This window comes from Biomphalaria glabrata, chromosome 5, assembly GCF_947242115.1.
Source record: "Biomphalaria glabrata chromosome 5, xgBioGlab47.1, whole genome shotgun sequence".
NCBI lineage: Eukaryota > Metazoa > Mollusca > Gastropoda > Planorbidae > Biomphalaria > Biomphalaria glabrata.
In genome coordinates, this window is record NC_074715.1 from 22,763,115 (window position 1) to 22,789,496 (window position 26,382).

Genomic DNA, 26,382 nt, shown 5'->3' on the forward strand with positions numbered 1-26,382 from the left:
AAGAGGAAAAGTTCTAAAACATTTTTGTTTGATTCATGATGAATTACAATAGCTTTTAATTGTTGGAATCATTTCACATCGGTGAAAGTGAACTACAGAAAATACCCCTGTTCGACATCTTCGTTATCTTAAATGAGTTCGATTTCCAAAAAGGTTACTCTGCGAAACAGGATTTTTCAGTTTATTAAATACAGAAGTAGACTTGACGCAGAAGATGACATTCGTTCTGATCTTGTAAAGATTCGTGGTCGAGAGGCTAAGTACGCTTGAACTTAGCTTGGCTTGGCTACCTATGAAGGGGGCTCGAGGTTCGACACCCGATTCGAGCAGAGTTGTGTTTACTGAGCGCCTAAAGGCATCACGGAAAAACCCTCTCCCAGATACCCCCTCCCAATTTAAAATTGCTGATTTGGTGAAACAGAAATAAGCTCAACATTCTCAATGACGTTGATATTTGGTGAAACAGAAATAAGCTCAACATTCTCAATGACGTTGATATTTGGTGAAACAGAAATAAGCTCAACATTCTCAATGACGTTGATATTTGGTGAAACAGAAATAAGCTCAACATTCTCAATGACGTTGATATTTGGTGAAACAGAAATAAGCTCAACATTCTCAATGACGTTGATATTTGGTGAAACAGAAATAAGCTCAACATTCTCAATGACGTTGATATTTGGTGAAACAGAAATAAGCTCAACATTCTCAATGACGTTGATATTTGGTGAAACAGAAATAAGCTCAACATTCTCAATGACGTTGATATTTGGTGAAACAGAAATAAGCTCAACATTCTCAATGACGTTGATATTTGGTGAAACAGAAATAAGCTCAACATTCTCAATGACGTTGATATTTGGTGAAACAGAAATAAGCTCAACATTCTCAATGACGTTGATATTTGGTGAAACAGAAATAAGCTCAACATTCTCAATGACGTTGATATTTGGTGAAACAGAAATAAGCTCAACATTCTCAATGACGTTGATATTTGGTGAAACAGAAATAAGCTCAACATTCTCAATGACGTTGATATTTGGTGAAACAGAAATAAGCTCAACATTCTCAATGACGTTGATATTTGGTGAAACAGAAATAAGCTCAACATTCTCAATGACGTTGATATTTTTCAAAAACTGGCACAAACAATTTTCAAGCAAAGTAGAGTACGGTTGGTTGCCATTAGCTGTTTACTATGCTCTGTAATATTTCATCTAAGTATAGAAGATGAATATGGTGATCACGTGATAAGAAAGTAAATAAATGTAGGTGAATAAAGGTAACATTTCATTTCTTTGTAATTTAGCAAATAAGCAGAAATATTTAGTGTTCGTGGTTCAACTTTGGCAATATCCGATATTTGCATTATCATTGCCATTTTATAACATAGCAAAAACACGATATTACGGCTGGGGGTCGCCGCATAGTGGGCAATTTTAAAAAGCGGTGGCTGAACTAAAAAGGTTGCGAACCGTTGATCTAGTGTCTAATCTATCTGTAGAGGTAACAGAACATACATGTGGTAGAACTAAATGATGAGATCATGAAGTAACCTTTTTTAATGTAATTCTACTAGAACAAATTCAAAGTTCAGCTAACGTCTTTTTGAAATCGACCTTTTGACCAAATCCCTGCATTCATTGGTATTGAGAAGCTCCATTAAGAAATTACATTAACACGATGTCTCTGTATTCAAGCTAGTGTGAAGACGCATGGCTGTGAATAACTGCAGATCTAAATGTGTTGCCGTTTTTGTTTCAATATTCTTGTGTCCAATGAGATTCGCTCCTATTAGTTCATTAATTACCAGTTACATAATACTTACTTTTTCTATATTGGCTATTGCTTTGAATATTTTTTTTCCTAAAACATGATACAGGCGTAAAAGATTCATTTTTTAAAAAAAAAAGATAAATGATATTGATTTCGTTTTTTTTTTGTTTGTTTTTTTTAGTGGTTTTTTTTTATGTGCTAAAAGGACTTAACTTTTTAGATAAACTATTTATTTATTTGTCTATTTAATGATTTTGTCATGGAAAGGAATAAGTTGATTATGTAATTATCTTTACCCACAATTATCATATACCTACACACATTTATTATTTGAAATTGTTAGACCTTATAATATCTCGGTACATGTTCTTTGATACAACACGTATATTGAAAAGATACAAAATTATTGTGAAGATTAGCCTAGTAACCAAATGTAAGTCAGCCTTGCTATTACATAGTAACCAAATGTAGTTCAGCCATGTTATTTACATAGTAACAAAATGTAGGTCAGCCTTGCTATTTACATAGTAACCAAATGTAGGTCAGCCATGTTATTTACATAGTAACAAAATGTAGGTGAGAAATGTTATTTACATAGTAACAAAATGTAGGTCAGTCATGTTATTTACAAAGTAACTAAATGTAGGTCAGCCTTGTTCTCTCCAGACACCGCGGACCTTATTGAATTCTTCCCAGGAATTTAACCATTTCTCATGTACCCATTCTCAGATTATATTTTGTCTTTTGACCTTCCCTGCCTTAGACATAGCGTGCCCCTAAGGCTGCCTATGATTTTGTAATCTTGTTTTACGTATCACAAAATGTCAGCGGCATAATCCTGTTAAACTTTAAAATAAATGTTACAATAACATTTACAACATTGACTATAAATTCCAGCCAGGTCAATGTCCATTCTTTAGATGTTGATCTGTTAAAAGAGACGTTTGCTTTGTTGTTACTTTTTTGTCTTTCACTTGAATGTTAAGTGTTACTTCAGTTTCTAACAAAAGCTGAAACGAAACAAAGTTCTTTTCCTAAACCTTTGACATTTCCCAATACGTTTTTATTAACAACTACTGGAACATAAGAATATAGAGTTAGGACAAACAATACTTCCTTACACCTAGAAATATCTTATGGTCATTCTAGTGTCCACTATATGTGTTACTAATAACAACTACTGGAACATAAGAATATAGAGTTAGGACAAACCATACTTCCTTACACCCAGAAGTATCTTATGGTCATTCTAGTGTCCACTATATATGTCACTAATAACAACTACTGGAACATAAGAATATAGAGTTAGGACAAACAATACTTCCTTACACCTAGAAGCATCTTATGGTCATTCTAGTGTCCACTATATATGTCACTAATAACAACTACTGGAAAATATAGTTAGGACAAACAAGACTTCATCTTACGGTTATTATAGTGTCCACTATATAGGTCACTATTCTACAACTACTGGAAAATTGAGTTAGGACACACAAGACTTCATTACACCTAGAAGTATCTTATGGTCATTCTAGAGCCCACTATATAGGTCACTATTCTACAACAACTGGAAAGTAGAGTTAGAACAAACAACACTTCATTACACCTAGAAGTATCTTATGGTTATTCTAGTGTCCACTATATAGGTCACTATTCTACAACTACTGGAAAATAGAGTTAGGACACACAACACTTCACTACACCTAGAAGTATCGTATGGTCATTCTAGTGTCCACTATATAGGTCACTATTCTACAACAACTGGAAAGTAGAGTTAGAACAAACAAGACTCACCTAGAAGTATCTTATGGTCATTCTAGTGTCCACTATATAAATCACTATTAACAACTACTGGAAAATAGAGTTAGGACAAACAAGACTTCATCACATATAGAAATATCTTATGGTCATTTCAATGTCCCCTGTATTGGTCACTAGTCTACCACTACTAGGAATAGAATCATCATCGTGTAGAGTCGTGCCAGTGTGAACTGTATAGCCTTTTATTTTATTCCAACCTTATATCAACGTTTCCACGCTCATTTCACTGCCCAGTCTCCTGATGACTGAAACTTGCAGAGCTAACATTGTGATCATATTGACCTGTTCAAATAGACAACTCATTAGTACAAGTTTCAGACGTTCCACAAAACATGCGGTTGTCTTTCCCTGGCACTCAAACACGATGTACATTAAAAGTTGGAGCGATTAGAAAGAAAAAAACTGGTGACTCTATTGACTAAAGTGTCAAGACCTAAGGATTCCATTAAGTCTCGTCTCAAGCAAAACTTAGTGTTTTCACTACTTGCACGGCTCAGTGCCATATCTGGTCAGTGGATGATTTCTTGGCCTACTCAAAGGCCTTGAAATCTGGTACAGTAAAAATCAAATAGCATTAAGAATTTCATTTTGTTTTGATTAGGTGCTAGCCCTCGTGAAATATGAAATCATCTCATATGTAATATATAAAGCAGAAGTAATCATCTTCTTTTTTGAAGTAACGTCTGTATTATATAAGATAAGATAAGTAAGGAGTATGTATGTCTCCAATAGAAATCAAGACTAAACAATCTTGACAAAATTCGGCATGAATGTTCCTTAAATCAAGTCGGAGACCGTAGTATATGTTAAATGTCTATCCCACAACAAGAAGGCTCTAAAAATAAAAGTAAACAAGGTTACAAAGACAGTTTGTGTGGAAACACAGATTCAAAATCTGCCCCCGAAGTGGTCCACCCAGGCAGGCTTCAATATTTTCAGAAAGAACATCCAAATGAAATTATATCAAAGACAAATGAGAGATAAGAATGGAGAAAGAAGGTTGACAGATCTTGTGTATGCCCCATTTCACTGCCCCAACGGTCCAGCAGATCAAAGGATGGGTGCAAGTGAATGCAAAGTTAGATGTGAATCTGGCCTAACTAGTTCCCCTTTCAGACCTTGTGGTCTATAGGGCAGATGATGTAAAGTTCATCTGTTTTTGTGGCCTACGGTTAACGAGGGTTGATGTAGCCAGCACAACGACCAACCGCCTTTGCTTTTCCCCAACTAATGTCAGGTACCCATTAGAGCTGGGTGGACTCAGAGGCGCCCAAGGATTCCCAAGTTGAAATTCCCAGTCTTCACCAGGATTCGAACCCGGGACCCCCGGTTCGGAAGCCAAACGTTTTACCGCTCAGCTACCGCGCCTCTCCTGGCCTAACTGAAGTCTTATAATTGATGTAATTGTTTTGAAAAGGCTCAATCTCTTATTCGAATGCTCAAAAAAAAACAAAACTTTTTTCGCAATATAAAAAACAGTTTACGAAAATGAAGTTTAAAAGATTACTATTCGTTTTAATCTAGGTCTAACTTATAATACATACTAATTAGCTTTTTCTCTTTAAAAAACTGCTTGCATAACTGATTTTAAAAATTAGATTTTTCGCTTTCAGAAAAAAAAAGTAGCCGTTGCATCAGAACTTTGAATGGTCTAAAATATTGTGATGTCGGATTTTCAATATCTTTTCTAGTTTACGAGATCTAAACGGGACGGACGGACAGACATTTTGCACAAAACTAATAGCGTCTTTTCCCCTTTCGGGGGCCGCTAAAAATACCCTAATTTATCTCTATTGAAGATCGAAATGTTTTAATTAACAAATCGGGTAAACCCCTTTCTTTTCACAGTATTTTATATATGATATGACAATGTCGGCTAAACGGATAAACTCATCTTCACACTCTTATTTTCGTGGCAAAACAAAAATTGTGAAGTGAAAATTCTCCATGTTTGACATAGATTTAAATTCAATCCAGCATATCAGTATAACTAAAAAAACAATAACACGGCCCTCATGCCGCGGGTCATATCCGGTTAGTAAATATATATAAAGCTACCACAGCATTGGCAAAACTCTCCAAGCGCGTCTGGGAAAATGGTAAATTGACCACAGCGACCAAAATCCTAGTCTACAACGCCTGTGTTGTGAGCACTCTCCTTTATGGCAGTGAGAGCTGGTCAACATACATGTACCAAGAGCACAGATTGAATAGTTTCCACTTGCGCTGCCTGAGACGCATAATGGGCATCTCTTGGAGGGACCATGTCTCCAATCAGGAAGTTTTAAGATTGGCCAATATGAACAGCATGTATGCTCTCCTGACACAAAGAAGATTACGCTGGCTCGGACATGTCACCCGCATGCCAGATGGCAGAATCCCGAAAGATATCTTATATGCTGAGCTTGTGGAAGGAGTCAGACCCAAGGGCCGCCCAAGACTAACATATAGAGATGTCTGCAAGCGAGACATGAGAGCCTCAGGCATCAGCGAAAGTAAGTGGGAAAACAGCCAAAGACCGGAGTGCATGGAGACAGACTGTGCGTGCTGGGACAACCCTTGCTGAGAACAAAAGAATTGAAGCGGCTTTAATCAAGAGGGATAAAAAGAAAGCTGCCCTGTCTGCTAGCCCTAAATCAGAGGCATACACATGTACGAATTGTGGCAAAGTCTGCCGTTCTAGAATTGGCTTGATTAGCCACACCAGATTCTGCCCCGTCTCAAGATTAAGCCAAAACCAGTGACTCATTTGGGCGCATCCATTGCCTTTCGAGACAAAAGGAGCCATATATATATATATATATATATATATATATATATATATATATATATATATATATATATATATACATATATATATATATATATATATATATATATGGCCTCATTCAGTCGCGAAATGAAATGAATGCCTGGTTAGCTATGGTCGCATTGCCCACACAGCAGTTTCCCCTCTCCACGCAGCTGATGTATCCAAAGGAACGGCAATTGTCGATACAGTTTGGGGTCAGCGGTGTCGCAGGCTCTGCCAGGGTGTAGCACTGAGTGCTGCAAACTGCCTAACAGTCGCCGGCTCCAGATTTTTTCCTCATGATTGACTCCCGAAGACTTTCCCTTGATTGGGTATAGCTGCAAGGCAGCAGAGGTTAGAATTCAGAGTTTTCCTTCTCCTAGGTGGGTAGCCAGGCATGGCTAACGAGGATATCCTGCCCCTTCTTCTCCGGACTATATATATTAGCCAAACTTAAAGGCCAGGAGTTGGGCTGGGGCCAAGGACCTTTATAGATAAAGTGGAGTACTTTTATGCAGACGTTGTGCGTGTGTGTGTGTGTGTGTGTGCGCGCGTGTGTTCAACAAAAGTACTCAGACTATGCGTGTGTGTGTTCAATGAATGTATAGACTCAGACAGTATATGTTTAAAGAATATATTGAGTTAGACACTGTGTGTGTGTGTTTAATGAATGTATTGAGTCAGACTTTGTGTGTATGTGTTCTAATCAAATCAGAGCTCATGAGAGTAGCTCGCCCATCATCTTTACACAACACATGTCCGGCCCCGAGTCTGTTTACATCCGACGCGAAGTCACTGGGTCAGTCGGTGCCACTTGTTGGGAGGGAGTCTCGTCTGCCGAGATGCGTGGAGTCAACAAGAAATAATCCTCTTTTTGTGTTGAGTCAGTCGCGCCGATGAAACCTGGCTTCTGTTTCTAGTGTCAGTAAAACGATTGATTGCATGGCTTTCTCTGCTCTCGTATTCATTGACAGAGTGTGGGTGTATTCACCTGTGGGTGAGGAGAAATCATCTATTTTGATTCTGTTGTGTAGGTGTTCCTACTTGTAGGCGTGGAGAATAGGTTTGATCAGACTGTGGAGGCATGTACAGACGTTTTCTCATACCATGGGAACATTATCTCCCCTCCCACTACGTAGTGAATAACTTCAGTTTTAATGTGGGGAGTAAAACTAAAACATTCATTTTCTGCCTCATTGCAAGCACCGAATCATTCCTAGCTGTGTAGATAGTTATCACTTGTGTTATTAGTTCTACGGATTTTGTAAACAGTCCTAAGTATTGACTTGGTAGAACTGTTCAGAGGTGATTGCATTCGTTTGACCAGACTAGTAATGTTTTCCCTGGCTACATGTAAGCGAGTGCCCCAACCCAGTCCCTTGATGTATTGCAATTGATTATACTTATACCGGTACTCTTCTGCTGCGTGCACTCAACGTTTTGGTGTTCTTCACTTCTGATTACCTCTCTCTTCCACCCAGCTTCCCGTCTCACACTGTTTCTCCACCCATCGGTTTTTTTTATTTTGTTATTATTATAACAACAATATTAGAATATTAGGATTATTTAGCAGACCAACATGTTAAGTAGGTCTTTATGGTGTGTGTACTTCATTAAGTAGGTCTGTATGACGTACTATATTAAGTAATCAACTTATCGTCATTCTTTTTACAAAACTTGTATCAATTCACTTGGTCCTTCTGAGTGGAAACTTGTACACTCCATTTCTTCAACTTCCCATTCTCAAGTTGCTCAAGTTTGTGTCTAAGACGCGACCAATCTAATATTTGTGTACTCATGCCTACAACTACTTTAAGAAAAGTTAATATGCTCTACTAATTAGAGTAATTAAACTCGAGACATTCTCGCAACATTATTACAATCTCAAAACTAATTGACTCGACCAAAGATATTTCAACACGATTGACTCTCACCACCATTTCTTCTGGATTGTGTTTTGAATGGAAATGTTTTCTTTAGTTCTAGAACCGTATATACATTTTATGTATTACTAAAATCTCTTGCAACAAACAGATGATGATATTGGCTGGCTGGCTTGAAAATGCCTCTGTAGTTTCAAAAGTAGGCTTACATCCAATGACACAAGTTCCACCGTGTTGCCGGAAATACTTGCTTAAGTGAAAACATGACAATTATTCTGTCTACGAAATACAATATTTGTAATCCTCAGGTTGAAATCATGAACTAATTGAGCACTCACTAGAAACAGACAATACTATTTAATTACAGATTCACATAACTAAAGTTTATATGTACTGTGAAACTATTTCGACCGACCCCGTTTATTATCTCCCCTGTATTGATACACTAAGTTAAACTTCTCCAACGAAATCGATACAGAGAAAATCTTATTTTTAGCTTTAGCTTTCTTCAATACATTCAGTACTATGGAAAATGTATCTCGCTAATTCTAGTACTACGGGAAACTTAGCGAAGTTTCACGAGGATAAGGTATATTAGGCATCTTGTTTACACGTCACAATAAACAATAGACATATACAATGTTCATCATTTACCCCATCGAAGATCGAAGTAGTTTTAGTCAGCACGTTCATCATTCTAATAAGTTACCCAGAGCAGTGGCTACATGAAGTGTAGTAAAGACAATCTAGACTGTTTTATTTTTAAATATATGTTTTAGTCATCAAAAGTTTATCATAAGTGTGTGAGTGTGTGTTTTTACCATGGCATGAGAACAGATTAATGCCCTTTATGATAGTAAGCATATTTGTGATTATGGATGTATACATGTAGACATAGATATGAATATAGATGTGCAATATGTGTGAATATGGAAGTATACAATACATGTACACATATTTATGACTGTGGAAGTACACATATGTCTGGATGTGGGCCTACACGTGTACACATATATAATGATATCTAGTTTAATAACTGTCATTCAAATAAAACTTTTGATACACAGGGACTCTTGATCTACTCAGATCTAGTCACGTGAACAACTTTGACCCATACGACTTCTCATACCTCTTCTATTCAATCGCGATAGTCTTTAATAGTCTTTATATTTGTATTCAAGTTGTTGTTATGGCTTCATGCTTTCTCCATCTCTCCATCACTCTTCTGACTTGTGTTTCATTTTGGTATCGTTTTATATCCATGGTAACGGCCCTTCCAAAGTTTCCCCGAACTTCGTGTCTGGAATCCTGGTATCTGATCACACTCTTGATTCCCCACTGTGTATTTTAAACTAAGTAGACTTCTTGTATATCGGACGACTCACGTCGTGTCAATCTCACATTATCTTCGCTTACAACGAGGCGATGGTTAGGCTCAGGAAACACAAATATATAGTCTGCCATTTTTCTTTTGGAAGTAAATCAAGGGGGAAAAATAAGAGAATAATGGATGGAAGGATATTTAAATACAAATGAAAAGTGATCGCGAAGCTAAACGAATCTAGATTAACTAGAGTTTCTCATTGATACTTACTTGATAACATAGTCTATGTGAGGATAAGTGAAGATGGTGATGACGTGGCAGAATGATTTGTTTTTCTCTGGCGCTTTTACTTTGACTTATTGAGCGTCAAAAGTAGCTGGCAGTGTCCCAGGTTCATGGATTATTTCACTGGCTTTGCCTCAATTATTTCAAGGTTTGGAGAGACGCAGTTTGACACATCCTGTCACATTACAGGACATGTGATCTTCTTTCTATTGATTCATCCCTTGCACTGGAGTAGAGTGTAAAAAAGGATACAGCTTTCCCTCGTGAATTCTTGCTAATGAGTGTCACATTGTAATTTCAGCTTGTGAATATTTTCAAGTGCATCGTGCATTCAAATTTTACTATCTTAGTAGCAAATACCATCAGTATTTCATCTGCTAATCTCATATCATGAGCTGCACATAACGAATTTCAAGTGTTCTGGCAGATTCGGAGTGGTATCATACCATGCCTATACTCGATCCATGTATCATTCGGAGATGTCCTGAATTGGACACCGTTTCCATTTCTGCATGACAGTTGGATGGATGCAGGTAGAAGGACCTATCAGGATGCTATATGCGGTGCTCTAGTGGCAGCCATGTGTTACATCAAAGCTCGACAGCAGCAACATCAACTGAGTGAGCACACAGATCCGCCATCACAGACATCTACGCACTGCACTCCAGTCAATACGCAGCCAATGACTTCAACACTGCAGGCATGTTCTTCACAATCTCCTGCGAGTCAGACCACGTCAACGCCTGCTGGTATGCTCAACACAAGGCTCTTATCGTACGAAGCTCCCTACACAAAGCTTGCCGTAACCTGCTATGGGCCTCCCAGCCCAAAGCCTACACCTTGTGTTGCCTCCAGAAAGAACGTGCACTCTGAGAGCACCAAGCACAAAGCTATAGTTGATGCTCAACCGGTAAGACTTCAACTCTTAGTTTATTATAATAAAGCCCAGGGGGCTCCACAGAAAAGGGATCCCCACAAAATATAAAAAAATCTATATTTCATAGGGTCAGAAACTTTACTTACTGTTGGCGACACTGTCGTGGTTATAAAGTGTCCGCTTCAAGTGTGCTCGTATTCTCGTAATATAGATCTACTTTGGGTAAACCAAATACATTGCGTATACACTCCAAAAAAATATGCATATTAAATAATTTTTTTTTAAACGAAGGCAAATTAAATTTAATTTGCAAGTACATTCTTTTATAATATGACATGCTTTTAGATGTTAGTATTTTTTTTTTTGATAGCAATCCGACCCTGCTTTCAATGAAGGTATTGAAATGTTTTCGTGAAAGTATGCAACTTGGTTTCCAACTGTAGTTTTGTCTCCAGTATTATCGTTGAAGTATTCTCACTAGTAGCCTGCTTCTAAAGATTATGGTTTACTTTAATATTTTACTTTTCCAGTGTCGCCCAGGGTGTCGAATGCCAGACTCTGTCTATTAAAAAAATAAAAAATTACTATTTAGGAAGCGCTAAGATCTAATCTCTTATAAGAATGTAAAGTAAAGGGTTAAGACATAAACTAACATAAAGGTTAGCCAAGGAATTATTGAACTCAAGGAACAGAAAACAAAGCCTCTCTGCACTTTCCCTTACATTTTGCTTGTCAACCATTCAGTGTTTAGGTCAGCCTTCTCCCTTTTGATTTTGTCCACATCTTTTCTAAAGGTTTTCAAGGATAAAGTAAAAACTCTTTTAAGATCCTACCCTGAAAAAAAACAAAACACCACAGGACATTTATAGTTCAGTCAAAAATCTTCAGTACTGCCCATACCCATACATCAAATAATCAATTATTTCATTTTACTAAGTGGCCCAAGCAATTTGATCCAAATCAGATCATTTGATTGCAACTTTAGAGCGCCCCCCCCCCCTTCCTTTCTGTTGTTCAGTTGTATTGACAAGGTTGCATACACCTTCTCTTGGTTTAAGTAAGAGTGTATCGCTGTCTTTGGATTTTCTTGTTTAAATTGGCGTCTTAAAAGACTATTCAGTACCAAATGATTCTGGCCGTCAAGTTAATTAGACTTCACCTCAGTGCAACCTCTGTGACTATATCAACTTAGACTGTCTTAGACATATAATAGGCTATTCATGAAAAAAAAAAAAAGATTCAGGCAATCAAAACTGTTTTTGTAGAATCCAACTTTTTGCAATTTATTAAAGAGATCTATTACTTAAAGTACTCCAGTCACAATGAAGTACATTAATTAACAGGTTGTTCATTTACCTATATGGTTTTCAGTTGTACAGGGTAGGCTCAGTTCCAAAGCTGTTTACAAGGGTATTTAAAGTAGCCAGCAGAAGATCCAACTATTTAACTTTTCAAACAGTACTGGAGATCACTCTGGTAGCTGTCAGTGAAAATAAAACTCAGGATTTGAATAAATTCTAGTCGTTTTCCCACACCTTGATAACAACAGTGTAACCTCTCTTCTTCTTCCCCTATATCATCCTAACTAATGTGTGTGCTTTTTGAAATTAATTGTTCACTATGATCTATTAGTACATTACTATACCTTCTATCCTCTTCCATTTCTAAACTCATTAGAAATGATCCTCATTCAAAGTGTATGCTGTTTACATCTAATGGCATATGTGGTCCTGGATCCACTTTAGTATGTTGTTAGGAATTATTTTATATCTTCTTTCTTTCTGTTTTGTTTTTGTAGGTTTTATGTGCCCAATATATTTTTTCTCCCTAAGTATTGTAAGTTTTAAAGAATATATCATTAACACATTTAATCTACTCTGTGTGCATATCAAGTTTTAATACAATTTTTTCAAAATTGTTTAGTAAAGTGATATTTAGTTTGGCCAAAATTTTAGATCTGATATATATTTATATAGAATAAACCATCGATGCCCATTCTACGAATCGCAAGCCGTATTGAACCCATGATGTGATGCCCTCTTCTGCCCTCATTGCATAATGATTCCACTGAGGATTGGTTCCACTGGGATGACTTTTTTTTTGGCATTAATGCAGCCTATGGCACACATGTTGGCAAATTATATGACCTTAGGTGGAGTATGGTTTGGCCGTATTGGTATGGTACAAACTATTCATAGTAAAAGAAATTTTAAAATATTTTATATGAATATGTATGCACTATTTTAATCATATGCTATCTTACAGGTGAACGCCAATATTTTCTTGATGACTATTGTAATGTGTGTAGCAGTTTTTACTGGTTAATCTGTAATGAATAATATTGACACATAAAATAGATTTTTATAGCTGCAATATTTATCAGACAACAAATTATTACTGCCCCTTCTTTGCATGTAAATATTGTTGCTCCCATTGATTCACAGCAATCATTTTAAAAAAATGTTTCTTTAAAAAAAAGTGTGACAGTAATCTGAAAGTTGATGAGTATAAAGAAGCTAGAAATAAAACAGATGTAAGGCTGAGTGTTAAGAATGAAAAGTTACTGTCACATTTGTCTCCCTTCACATTTGTCTCCCTTTTTTTTTTTCTCACTTTCTTCCCACTTTCACCATGGGTCAAATTAATTTATACTAGAAACCTGAAAAAATGTCTGCATACAAACAAAAACATTAAATAATAGATTAAAAACTGAACTCATATTTATTTGAAAAAAATAATAATAAAAAAGCTGACACTATTTGAGCTGTGAATAATATATCTCTAGATGAGTACACTATAGTCATATCTAATAACTAACTCTATCTCTGTTTTCCTCAGTTAAGTACAGACTGGACACAACTTGAAGTTATTGATCTCGTTAATGATGGCACTGGACTTGGCTTTGGAATCATTGGTGGACGTAGTACAGGTGTGGTGGTGAAGACAATACTGCCAGGAGGAATAGCTGACCAGGTACACTATCATTCTCATTATTACATATTACATTTGCAGTAGCTCTGTGTTTTAATGAGGATAATGATAATAATGATGGCAACGACTTCTATTCCAAAGATTAAAGATTTCACATGGCCCCGCAAACCCAGTTGTGACCTACATATTTTCCACATCTCATATAGACACAAGGTCCTTGTCCATCAGGAGCCTATTTGAGTTTTCTTCTGCCCCTGTCTTCTACAAGGGCTTTTCATTCAGCCTCAAATGAACAAAACAATTCACATTATCTCTGTGCACACAGTGTTGTGACCAGAACTAATTAACTAATTAATGGTCGGTAAATTAATATTTGGGACAAATGGGAGAAAGCTCATTAAAGATTTGGGTGTTTTAAAATAGTGACACAAATTTTCTTTAAATCATATTGAATGGTAAATGTTAATTTGATGTAAACTAATTTCTTTTCTGCCTCATAAATTAAAATATAATAACCCTAACCCTTTCATTAATGGTCAATCAGGCCCACCCCAAGGAATATTTGGGCCCCAGAAACTGTGTTCATGTGGTGGCCCCTTTGCTTTCCCCTAAAAACCATGTCTATAAAAAAAAAAAGTGTTTCTTTGTTAAGTTTATATCTTTAAAAAAAAAAAGTATCTAGTATATTGTAATTGTCCCATTGTCAGTAGAATTGTATTAAGTTGATGGCTACTCTCCTGAAACTAAGTAAACTAAACCGTGATTCCCACAAATTATCAAAGTAGACTCACACAGTTGTTGTATGTAATCCTTTCTGACACACAAGCCATCAGTCAAATAATATTAGTTCTCTCCCTTTAAACTTGTGGGAACTTCTCAGAACATTTTTTGTTTGTTTCTGAAGTTTTGTTCTTGAATTGTCAGTCCTGAGTATTATTTCAGCTTCATTAATTGACGTGTCCCCTTGCTGCTCATAGTGAATTCATGCTTAATGTTTCCATCTGGAAACTCTAGTGAGTCACAAACGGGTTTGTTTGGCAGTAAGAAAATATAGTTCTCTTTTAATGACTTTCTGTTCTAAGTAGATTACTTTCCCCAACCTGCAGTATTTAGAACAAGAATGTTACCACCTCTCCTCTCCCTATGCACACAAACACACATTTAGCATTTTTCACTGCTTATTTACTTTTGTCTTATCTATTGGTATCATGACGTTTTATCCATGTCATTTTGTTATGTTTTAAATAGGCAGACACTTTTTTATTATCATAATCTGTTTGGCACCGCTAAATCATAACACAGCATATACATACACACAAAATAGTCTAAAGAAATATGGACCTGCTTTTAACATTAAATTACATTATAAATGATTTCTTCATTTACACTATAATTGTATAAACCTATTTTAATATAAATGAATATTTGAATACACTAAGACAGAGTACTTTATTTACTCTTTGAATTTATGTATTTTTTGTGCACTAAGACTGAGTACTTTTTTGTGCAGGATGGACATTTACGTAGTGGGGACCACATTCTTCAGATAGGAGATGTTAATGTCCGTGGGATGAGCTCAGAACAAGTTGCCTTGGTACTTCGCCAGTCTGGCAGCCATGTTAGATTAGTTGTTGCCCGATCTGTTTTAGAGCCACCACCATTTCAGGTCAGACTACCATACTAGGTCATCATGATATGATGTTGTTAATAAATACATGGGGAAGTTTTACTATTTTTTATTTATTCATTGTATAGTTTTTATCATTGGATTTTATAATAGGAACAAAGAAAGTCTTTGTTTTTTACATTTTCAAGTATTTCCTTTCAAATAGTTTTAAATGCCAATGAACTTTATGCAATAGTTTTATATTTCTGTGGGACAAACAGTTATTTTAAAAAATAAGCGGGTTTTTTTCTCACTTTTCCTATAAAAATAAATTTCAGAAAAGAATCTTCATGCAATGAGTTCTTTTATACAAATAAAAAAATATACTGTAATATGCAAAGATACAAAATTGCAGAGAACTATTATGTACATGGTGCAGCACCGATTCATGCAATATGTGAATATTGCTGTAGCTTATTAAATACAAGAATTAAGGCATAACATGATGTAAAAAAAAAATAATATGTGAATATTGCTGTAGCTTATTAAATACAAGAATTAAGGCATAACATGATGTAAAAAAAAATAAACTAGATCTACTATTTATTCAATTGAATATTCTTTACATTGTCCACTCTCTTAACTCCAATGTCTGCTTGACTTTAGATTCCACATGCACCCATTATTCCAACTCACCAACTTGAAGAGCACATGGAACACTTCAACAATTTTATGGCCATTGAAGCTGGGGAACAAGAGCACTTCCACAACTTGCAGCTCCAGCACCAGGTCCATCTTCAGCAAGTACATCTCAACCAACATCTGGGCTCTGTTCAGGTTCATGCTGTAAGTAGCGACACAAAATAGGAAGATTTTCTTTAGCTGGAAATAGATTGTAGAAAATTACATTTTTGGTGGAAGCAGATATTTTTTTACAATTAAAATCTTTTGGTAAGCTTCCGATTATTTGTCAAATATTTTTTTTTTGTATTGAAGATATATTTTTATAACATTTTTTTTTTGGTAATTTAGTAAGATTGATTAGCTCCAAAAAATATGTGTCAGTAACAGTCTTTTCCAAGTGGCAAGTCTTTTTGACAATTTACATATTTAATGGAAAACCTGGCTATTTGGTGTTAATTTTTTTTCCATATCTGGCAGATTATTTAATTTTAATGAAGGCTTTACATTAGGAAATGTGTTGGGTTAGTGCTTGTTGTTTTCTGAGCAATTCTGAGTTACTTTGTAAAACACTGCACCATATTTCATTACATTTCTTGTTCATTCTTTCTAAAATATAATGGAGGTGATCAGTCTGAATGTAATTTCATGCATAGAGCACAAGAGGAAGCTTCTGTTACAATTAATTTTGGGATTTATAAAACTGTATAGTTTTTTCCTAGTAATTTAGTGCAATAAGATTTGACTGCTATGTACAATTACACATATTTAGCACTTTTTTTTAACTATACACTGTCCATTGCTGGGTATAAACCTCAAGTAGTGTATATTAAAAAAAAAAAATAAATAAATATAATTGTGGGACAAATTCAGTGTGGATGTATCAACCATTTCATTATATCCATGTATTTCTGCAGAGTTGAAGTTTCGTTGAACTGCTATTGATATCTGTATATTCCAGCAACCTCTAGAGAACATTGACTTACATGACCTGGAAGATGTTGATGTCTTTGAAGTGGACTTGGTCAAAGATAGCAATGGTCTTGGTATCACTATAGCTGGCTATGTGGGGGGAGATAATACACCTGGTAGGTGGACTTCAACAAGCTTCATTGTGCTTCCTAGTACCATGCATTTTTAGCAATAACAATACCCTGAGCTTGTGTTTGTACTCAAAAAATATTGTTAGAGTCTTACAATTTGGTTTTGTGTGTTTTTTTAAATTATCCAGTTAATAAATTTCTAATGGCACTAGTTATTAGAATAGTTAGCAAGGGTTGTTCAAAATTAACCACAGACAGACCATATTTTATCATCTTGTGTTTTACAATATACACAGAAGTTTCCAAAGATGTCATTATTTACACTTTCTGACATTTTCTGTTGGCTAGCGTGAATTTAGTCTGTGCAGGATTTTTTTTTCTAACGGATACTAAAAGTAACCTGAAAGTAGCAGCAGTTTAGGAAAACAGCCGAATATGCCAAATAAATGGATTGTACAGTACTATTTATTACAGTCTTTTAACTTGCTGTCTAAAGACTAGAATGAGACCTAGAAGTTTTTACAAAATGTATCACTGTATAAAATATGTTTCAATAATAAAACACAGCTTCAATTTTAAATTAATTTTTTTGATTTTGTGAAAAATAAGACTCCATTATTTCCCCTGTATGAAAGCATGAAGGGCAAGTTTATAATGGAAGAAATTATTGTCATTTTTTTTTCTAAAGTGAAGAATTGTTTTTTGTTTTTTTTTTCAAGATGAGGATTCAGTGTTAACAACAGTATGGAATTAAATTATACTCTTGTTTTCTTATGTTAGCATGTCATTTTGAAAGTAGTTTTTGAGAAATTTTACAAATATTTAAATCTATTTTGAAAACTTTAAGTTATTTATTTACCTGCTAAAACTTCTGTTCCAAATAAAATGACAGAGGTCATGCTAAATGCACTTGCCAAATTTGCCTGTGGCAGATTTAAAACCCATGATTATTTTAATGCTTTATTTGCCTGAGACTCCTCTTAGATGTGTTATTTTTTCAAACACATGTGTTTTAACTTATTTATTTCTACCTTCAGTGGGAGGGGGGGGGGGGAATAAATCCAGTCTCTTTTGTGTAGACATGATAAGCAGTTTGATCATTAGAAACTGGAAACTACTAGAGTAGAAAAAAAACTCACTTGCCCAATTGTTAGTTAGTTAGTTTTGCAAGATTGACAGAGAAAGCATATTGAAAGCAAAATGTATTTCCTAATTAGGGGCATTGAATTGTAATGTTACTAAAATGTTGCCTATATTTAAAAGTTTTATCTCTGGACTTTTGACCAAAAAAATCATTTCAATTGTAAGTTAATTACATCAAAGCATTGTAAAGCTGATTTCTAAATTAAAACACCAAATCATTGTAAAGCTGATTTCTAAATTATAAAATCAAAGAATTGTAAAGCTGATTTCTAAATTAAAACACCAAATCATTGTAAAGCTGATTTCTAAATTAAAACATCAAAGCATTTTAGAGCTGATTATTTAATTATAATTTTGCTGTGTGACTTTCAGATGAAATTTCTGGAATCTTTGTTAAAAGTATAACAGAGCATAGTGCAGCAGCAGAGGATGGCAGAGTTCATGTTCATGACCAGATCATTGAAGTAAGACTTTCTATTAATGAACCTTTGTTTCATAACTTCCTAAGTTCACATGTTAAAAACAGCTGTGCCTTTGGATTGTTTTGGTAAAATAAAATAAATACAGTTTTCTTGTCACCATTAAAAAAAAAAGAATGGAAAGATTTTTTTAGTGGTAACCAAACCATGACATGAACATAGTTACACTCACATGAACATGTCAAGAAGTTAAATGTCTATGAATTCCAAATTTACTTGTTGATTAAATGTAGCAGTTTGCTCACTAAATTTGATATGTTTAAGGACATAGCCAAAGTTTCCTTTGTTTGCATATGACTGCATATCATATTGTTCAAACTTTAGAGTGATTGATTATACAAAAGTAATCGTAGCACTCAGAAGAGGCTAGGCATAGTGTTTGGCAAAGCATATTTGCAGTCTGATGAGAGTTACAACCCTTAAGGATGCAGCAGGCTCTTCAATTTATTGTCTCAATATTGGCATGTGTGGTCATTCTCCAGGCATTTACATTACATAAACAGTGACTTTAGCCAATTTTGAACCCAGACTTGCAGCCCACACATGTAGATGCCCTGGGTGTTTATGCTGTGTTTTTTTTTCTCACATTAATTCATATCAGCAACTTGACTAACATAGACAGCCAGTCTTTCTGTGTACATTACAATTGATTCTGGTATTTATTCATGGATAGCCTTGTATAGCTTATGTTCAGATACCTTGCATTCTGACTGTAAGGGAATGTACTTGATGTCTTGCTTCTGGTGTCTGTCTCATTTTGCATTGTCACAACCTGGTGAAAGTCTAAGTCTTAATGTCCAGGTCATGAAAATATGTTGGTTATCATTAATCTACTTATGCTAACATGAATCTCAACTCAAAAAAGCTTTCTGGTTTAGAGCCAGTTACTCACTTAGTGTTAAACTTACTGCCTGGCCCAGTACCTGAGTCCCATGTGCAGGCCAGGAGTTGTACTGGTCTTTAGAGACTGTGAGACATATGCCACTGAAAGCATTTTTTTTAATATAGTGGAGTGCTTATAACCACCACCAATTTGGCAATAACAATCTTAAGTGAATGCTGGATTTGCAAAAATCAATAAAATAAAGATTTATATTCCACAAAACAATTGCTTTTATACTTTCTATACATATCATTTGACCTGTGGATTAAGGGTTTTATTTCACCTGTAGATGAAGGGTTTTGTGGAAAGCCTTGCTCTGACTACAGTTTGTTGGATCGACTCAATCAGTGAATGTAATCACAATGTTTGCTTGTTCCAGCCATTCAATAGCTGTCTTGTGTTTACACTCTTGATCAGAATGTTTAATTCAAAGTCTTTGTGTGTGTGTGTGTGTTGATTTGTTGTGTCTGATTCACATCTCACTTTCGGATACAATCAATGGAGTACTTTGATCTTCAATGTTTACACATTCACAAACACACACACTACAGAGAACATAGAAAGAGATTTTACTGGCACCCTCTACACTATTTCAAATGTTTGGTGTAAAATTTCTGGGTTGAGAAACTCAGGTGATGGGGCAGTAGAGCATTAGGCTTATATATCCAAATTCAAGACTTTAAAGCCATTCTGGGTTAATTTGAGTATTTATTGTTCTTTGATGTCTAGACTTAAAGAACAAGAGTTTACCCAACTTGAAATGGAAGAAAATATTTTTTGGAAAATTGTAAATTCCCATGGTATGAGAATCACACTTATTTGCTTTGTATAACATGATCATAATAACTGACATTGGGTTGAAAAGTATTTCTATATAATAACTGAGATGCTAAAACTACTTTACTTAATTTGAATATAACAACTAAACTGTTGTTCAAGTTTTAAGGGTTTTTGTTTTTTTAAACTTAACTTTAAAAGATATATAAGAGCAAATATGCTTGAAACTTATCAGGTCAAGTGGTCACATGGTGACATGCATTGTTTCATTGTTTGTGTTGGATGTTGTAATGATTGTTGTATTTAAAAGACTTGTTGGTGTTTCAGGTTGATGGCAAGTCACTTCAAGGATTCTCTAACCATCAAGCAGTTGAAGTGTTGAGAAACACTGGACAGATGGTCAAGTTAAAACTAGTACGCTTCCGTCATGGCCCAAAGTATGACAAGCTACAAGAATATTTAGGTCAGTAACACATAAGTCTTCACTGTTTTAATTACTTTGAACTTAAGAGAAGGAAATTTACTTTTTGAACAAACATTTATGTAAATGCTAGTAATAGACATCTCAACAGTGAGTTCCTCTTCAACAAGCAGCATTTAGAATAATGTGACTGTAACTATTGATCTCACAACTTTGGCTTTTTGGCAGATTAACAACTCTTCTTAAATTACTCACATAACTGACATCAGAAACTATATGTTATTATTATTGCCAATCCTTGCACAGACATCATTCCTTTCAAATGATTCAATTATTATTCCTGCTGTTAGGGCACGATTAGGAATTTGGCACGAAAAGTTATTTGTTTCATCACAATAGTAAGGTTTTGGCTTAGTGACAGTGATGTGATATTAACCAGTCTAGGATTTGAGGTGTAATGAAAGTAAACATAGAATACTTTTGGGGGCTTTCAAGAGTGGCAGGTTTTATGGATTTAGCTTAATGACATTCGATGGTTCCTTTCATTACTTATTGAACTTATTATTAGACATTGTTCATCAGCATCATGTACCTGTATTGTTGACCTTTCACCTGTGTTCTTCGGTTATTTGAGTTTTGCCTCCATTTGGACTTACACTATTGAATGATTCAAACATTGTTCCTATTAAATAAATTATATATTGTTTCTATCAAAGGCCTCAAACATTGTTAATATCATATGATTCAAACATTGTTCCAATCAAATAAATTATACATTGTTCCTATCGAATGATTCAAACATTGTTCCTATCAAATAAATTATATATTGTTCCTATCAAATGACTCAGACATTGTTCATATCAAATAATTCCAACATTGTTCATATCAAATGATTCATACATGTTCCTATCAAATGTCTCATACATTTTTTCTATCAAATAAGTCAGTTATTGTTCCTATCAAATGACTCAAACATTGTTCGTATCAAATGATTTATACATTTTTCCTATCAAAGGATTCAAACATTATTCCTAACAAATGATTCAAACATTGTTCCTATCAAATGACTTGCATCTGAAATTTAAACCACAGTGCAATCAATAAACTAAATTATATTCCTGCTCCATTATCTTTAGTAATAAATATTAATTAGGAAAAAACATTTTAGAAAAAGGTAATTAATTATTGAGAGATTGAGAATTGATTACAATTAGTGAACAGCTGACACCTGTTGTTGATTTTTATTTTGGGGGTTGTTTTTATTTTCCCCACATTTTGTTACTTCTCTTGAAATCCCAAGTACAGGTGTAATTATTCACCTACTCTTTGAGGCTAATAAGTTTATACTGTTTATTTATTAAAATGAATCTTTGAAACATTGAAAATTGATGTTGAATTTTAAGTTGGTTTTGTTTTCTCTTCAGCCTCAGAACCTTAAACGTGATAGTTACTGCCAACAAGATCAAGTTTTTCTAAGTATTTTTTTAAACTGGAATCACATTTTTTTCTTTGCTTACAGCACAAGCTAACCAATCAGTGATAACACAGCAGACAACTGTAAAAGATAGCAGAGAAATCAATGCTGTATCTAACCCAACCTATGACCTTGATTCCAAACAAATTGATCTTGATGATATCCAGCTTGTCACAGATGACTATAGTGAGTATAAATTCTATCCCAATAACAACGTTGTCTGTTGTGTTTCATAATCTTCACTATCCAGTCATATCCAGTGTGTTGTGACTTTCTGTTCATTGTGCTCATTCTGGGTTTTTACCTTTTTTCTTTCTTATTATTGTACACAACGGCCAGAGAATGTCTCATTCATTCATTTGAATATGAAAACCATACGCCCTTTGGATTTGTCTAAATGTAGTTTATGTAGAAGGCTCCAATTTTTTATCTCGTCCTTTTCTTTAGAAAGTAAAATAGTAAATGAAGCGTTTTTTTGAACATCCTCATCCTCACAAATACAATTGAATATCATCAGCATTAAGGAATCTGTGCATCTCTTGAGCATTTTGGACTTGTGTTGCATTGAATCATTGAGTTGTAAAGTATACCAATTGATAGTATCATTTTAAAAGACCAAGATGCTAAGAATGAACCAGAATAAAGTTTCAGAATGCTACTAGAAGCAGAATTGCAGAGTTATTGCATTTTCACATCAACTCATGGGCGACCTCTTTGGGACTGCCTTTTTGGTAAACATTCAAGGTAAATATAGAGCATGTACTTGTTCTATGATCACCTTTCATGCTAAGCTAGATGTCTTGTCACCACTTTTTTGTTTTTGCTACCATCAATAAGAGCTACATTTATGTAAGATGTCCTTACAGTGATGTTAATACTGGATTGTTGGATTGTAGTGTCAAACTGTTAGTACAACTAAACCGATGTTTTTTTATTGTAGAACTTTAAATAACTTGAACAAACTTTTTTTGCGAACAAAAACTCAATATAATATAACATTTATTAACAATATACACTGATTCAACTTGAGATGAGATATAGAACTAATAGTAACAAAAAAAAATTTAAACAAATAACTCACTACAAATACACGACCCTCATTCATCTATCCCCTCATTCATCTATCGTTCAAGTATCACCCATGTGACTTCTTAACATAAATTATGAACATGTAGCTCATGGTTTTATCATTCTACACCACCAAATACTACAACTCCCTTCTCTTGGAAACACTTATACACTCCATAATAAGTGGTTATGTGAAATTCCACAATTATATCAAAAGAAAGTGAAGTGTTTTGGAGTGTGTGTGTGTGTGTTTCTATGGTGACAGTGGGAAGAGGTTAGCTATGCAGTGTGAATGATGCAAGATAAGCATCAGCTGTCATGAGTTACACAGGCGCCTCCAAATTGCTAGAGTGAAAAGACATGTTTTTGTAGTGAGCTAGATTTTGTTCAGAATACCATTCTATATTATTCCATATAGTCCAGTTCATTTATTAATTTCATCTCAAGTTAACATTTGCTTATATTGTAATAAAAGTTATATTTATTCACAAAGAAGCTACTTAAGTTATTTCAGGTTTTATAAGTTAAGATATAATACACCTACAGCGGTTTAGTTGTCTACCAGCAGTCTGGTGCTACAAGTCAACAAACTTCCACAACATGGAGAAGAATGTCATTTTGAAATGTCTTCTTTAAAAAGTTTTGAGCCGGGGCCAGTAGCTTCACTAGGGTAGGTGTCACCCAGTGCGGTCAACTCAGGGTGTCACCCCCGATACACTCCCCCTCCAAAAAAATTTAGTGTTTTTTTTTCTTGAAACATCATAAACATACTTTATAATTAACTACATTAATTGATTGTTAAAATACTATAAAATATGATGATGATGATTATAGCTTTTATATAGCAATACTTTCATGCTTATAGCATGCTCAGAGCGCTTTTGGTCCAATCTCATTTGTGGACCAGTGGGGGGGAGGGGGTATCTAGGAGTTGGTTTTCCGTGCCGCCTTTAGGCGCTCAGTAAACACAACTCTGGCCGAGTCGGGTGTCGAACCTCGAGCCCCCTTCTAGGTAGTCAAGCCAAGCCAAGTTCAAGCGCACTTGGCCTCTCGACCACGCTTCCCACAACTACAGCGGTTTAGTTGTCTACCAGCAGTTTGGTGCTACAAGTCAACAAACTATGCATATGCATCAATTATATTTTAAAATTCAGTTGTTACAATTAATCTATAGTTCAATTTTCCAACAATTAGGTTAATTCTTATGTTTTCTTCTTTTCTGGATTTCAAACTTGAAAATGTATCAATAACTTAATTGTTTTTAACGATTTCATTTGAAATAAATTTGCCCGTTGTGAAAGTGTCATCTGTTCCATTGTTGAACGTGTTATGCTTTTGGTAAAGACAAAGTTGAATTAGCCACCACTTTGTCAATAGTTTAAAGGTAGGCCTACTCTTATGTATCTTTGGCCTTCTAGTACATCTCCCCTGCAAAACAAAAATAAAGCAAAGATAAGTAAAATAAAAGACATCAGGCAATAAATCTTAGGCTGCGCTTCAAAGGCTGTAATTTTTGAACGAAAAAATTATTTCCATTGTAATAAACATTTTAGGCAGAAAGCATTTCCTAAAAAAAAAAGAATGTTGACCACATAGATTAGGTGAATGTTATACACATCTATTAAATAGCTTTTCTGTTGCTTCAAAAATATTTCCTGTACTCCTCCATGGCTCCAGACATTGAAGCTCCATTTTTTCATATTCCTGAGCTCAACATATCATAAATTCAAGCTAGCCTGGGTAACCTCCTTTCTAGAGATTTTCTAATATTAAGTAGATTCTCCCTTAAAATCTTATAACTTATGAATCTGATCAGTGTGCACTATGTCAGGTGTGCTTTCAAACAAAATACAAAGGTGCTTAGAGTAATTTTGAATTATATCTTTTACGTGGTTTTCTAAAGCATTAAAAAAACTTGTCAACATTTTTAGTTATGGGTTTCCTCTACACAACAGTTCCATCATCGCATGGAAATTCTGTATTCAATAAAGAGTCGTCGTTAATATGGTCATGATATGTCAAATATTCTGATTTTAATCATTTTATAAAAACAATCTGTGTAATTTATCTTTACATAGTTTTTCTTTTTTACATCAATCATAGCAACAACTTCCTTGTCAATTGTATTAGTAGCCGGATGCCTTGTTTTCCGATTTTCCAATCCTAATGACTATTCCTCATACCTCTTCTGATATTCAGACTTTAGTTGAAACACTTACAATTTTGTATTTTATTTCTAAAGAATAAGGTGAAAAAAGTTTACAAAAAAAACAACATATTTGCTAGTAAGTGACTAAATCATCCTCAATAGGAAGCATCAGAACCTTTTTTTTTAACAACTGGCACGTACTTTTCCTTTTGCTCTGGATAATTGAAACTATCCCCTAAAATATTGAAGTCTATATCATTCAACTGATTCACTGTAATATTTCCTTCATCTTGGTTAGAGTTTCTATTACATTAACATCTGAAATTACATCATCATCTTCAGAAATCTCACTGCCACTTGTTTACTTTCCAATTCTACAAACTTTACATTAATTGCATGTGAGATTTCAATCATATTTTATGCCTGAAGAATGTCGTCATTTGTGAACAGTACCTTTGGCTGGCATATTACAATGATATTACAATGCTAGCTACTATTTCAATAGATTCGGTCAAAACATTGTTAAAACTCAAAGCACTGTTTATATACATGCAGCTAATATACAGCTGAAACCCTGAAAGTAAGGTTTCACATCTGCTTTTGATATCAAGTATGATGTCACGTTTAGAACTATTTGTAAAATTTCAACAAAAAAAAATAAATATGTTTAGCCGAAATATTTGGCCACTTTTTTTTTGTCAGTTATTCCAAAAGTGATTTTTTTTTTCACTTGGGTGTCACCCCCCCCCTAACGGGTGTCACCCGGTGAGGATCGCACCCCCTTAGTGACGCCACTGGTCGGGGCTGTTGCAGACGCCTGAAAACATTTTGAAAGGTCCAACTAGAAACTGAAAGTCTCTTATTGAAAATATTGAAACATCGTCATTTGATTTGCTGAAACATAGATTTGGAACTGCAATGAAACGTGGTAGGAAGTTTCGCACCCCAGTTTGAAAAACATTGATTTAAA

At 34.8% G+C, this 26,382-nt stretch overlaps 1 protein-coding gene across 7 annotated transcripts in view; it reads left to right on the plus strand.

Annotated features, from left to right (window-relative positions):
* LOC106060106 (multiple PDZ domain protein-like) overlaps nucleotides 1–26,382 on the plus strand; it is a 126,043-nt gene that overhangs the window by 46,787 nt on the left and 52,874 nt on the right. For all 7 annotated transcript variants that reach the window (XR_008778175.1, XM_056030816.1, XM_013217887.2 and 4 more), the window contains exons 8-14: nucleotides 13,596–13,730; nucleotides 15,199–15,354; nucleotides 15,961–16,140; nucleotides 16,937–17,063; nucleotides 18,534–18,625; nucleotides 20,628–20,763; nucleotides 22,241–22,381. Coding sequence is in view for 6 of the 7 variants with exons in the window: in XM_056030816.1 (XP_055886791.1) it covers nucleotides 13,596–13,730; nucleotides 15,199–15,354; nucleotides 15,961–16,140; nucleotides 16,937–17,063; nucleotides 18,534–18,625; nucleotides 20,628–20,763; nucleotides 22,241–22,381 (967 nt within the window). In the remaining variant the exon portion in view is untranslated. The remainder of the gene's footprint in view (nucleotides 1–13,595; nucleotides 13,731–15,198; nucleotides 15,355–15,960; nucleotides 16,141–16,936; nucleotides 17,064–18,533; nucleotides 18,626–20,627; nucleotides 20,764–22,240; nucleotides 22,382–26,382) is intronic.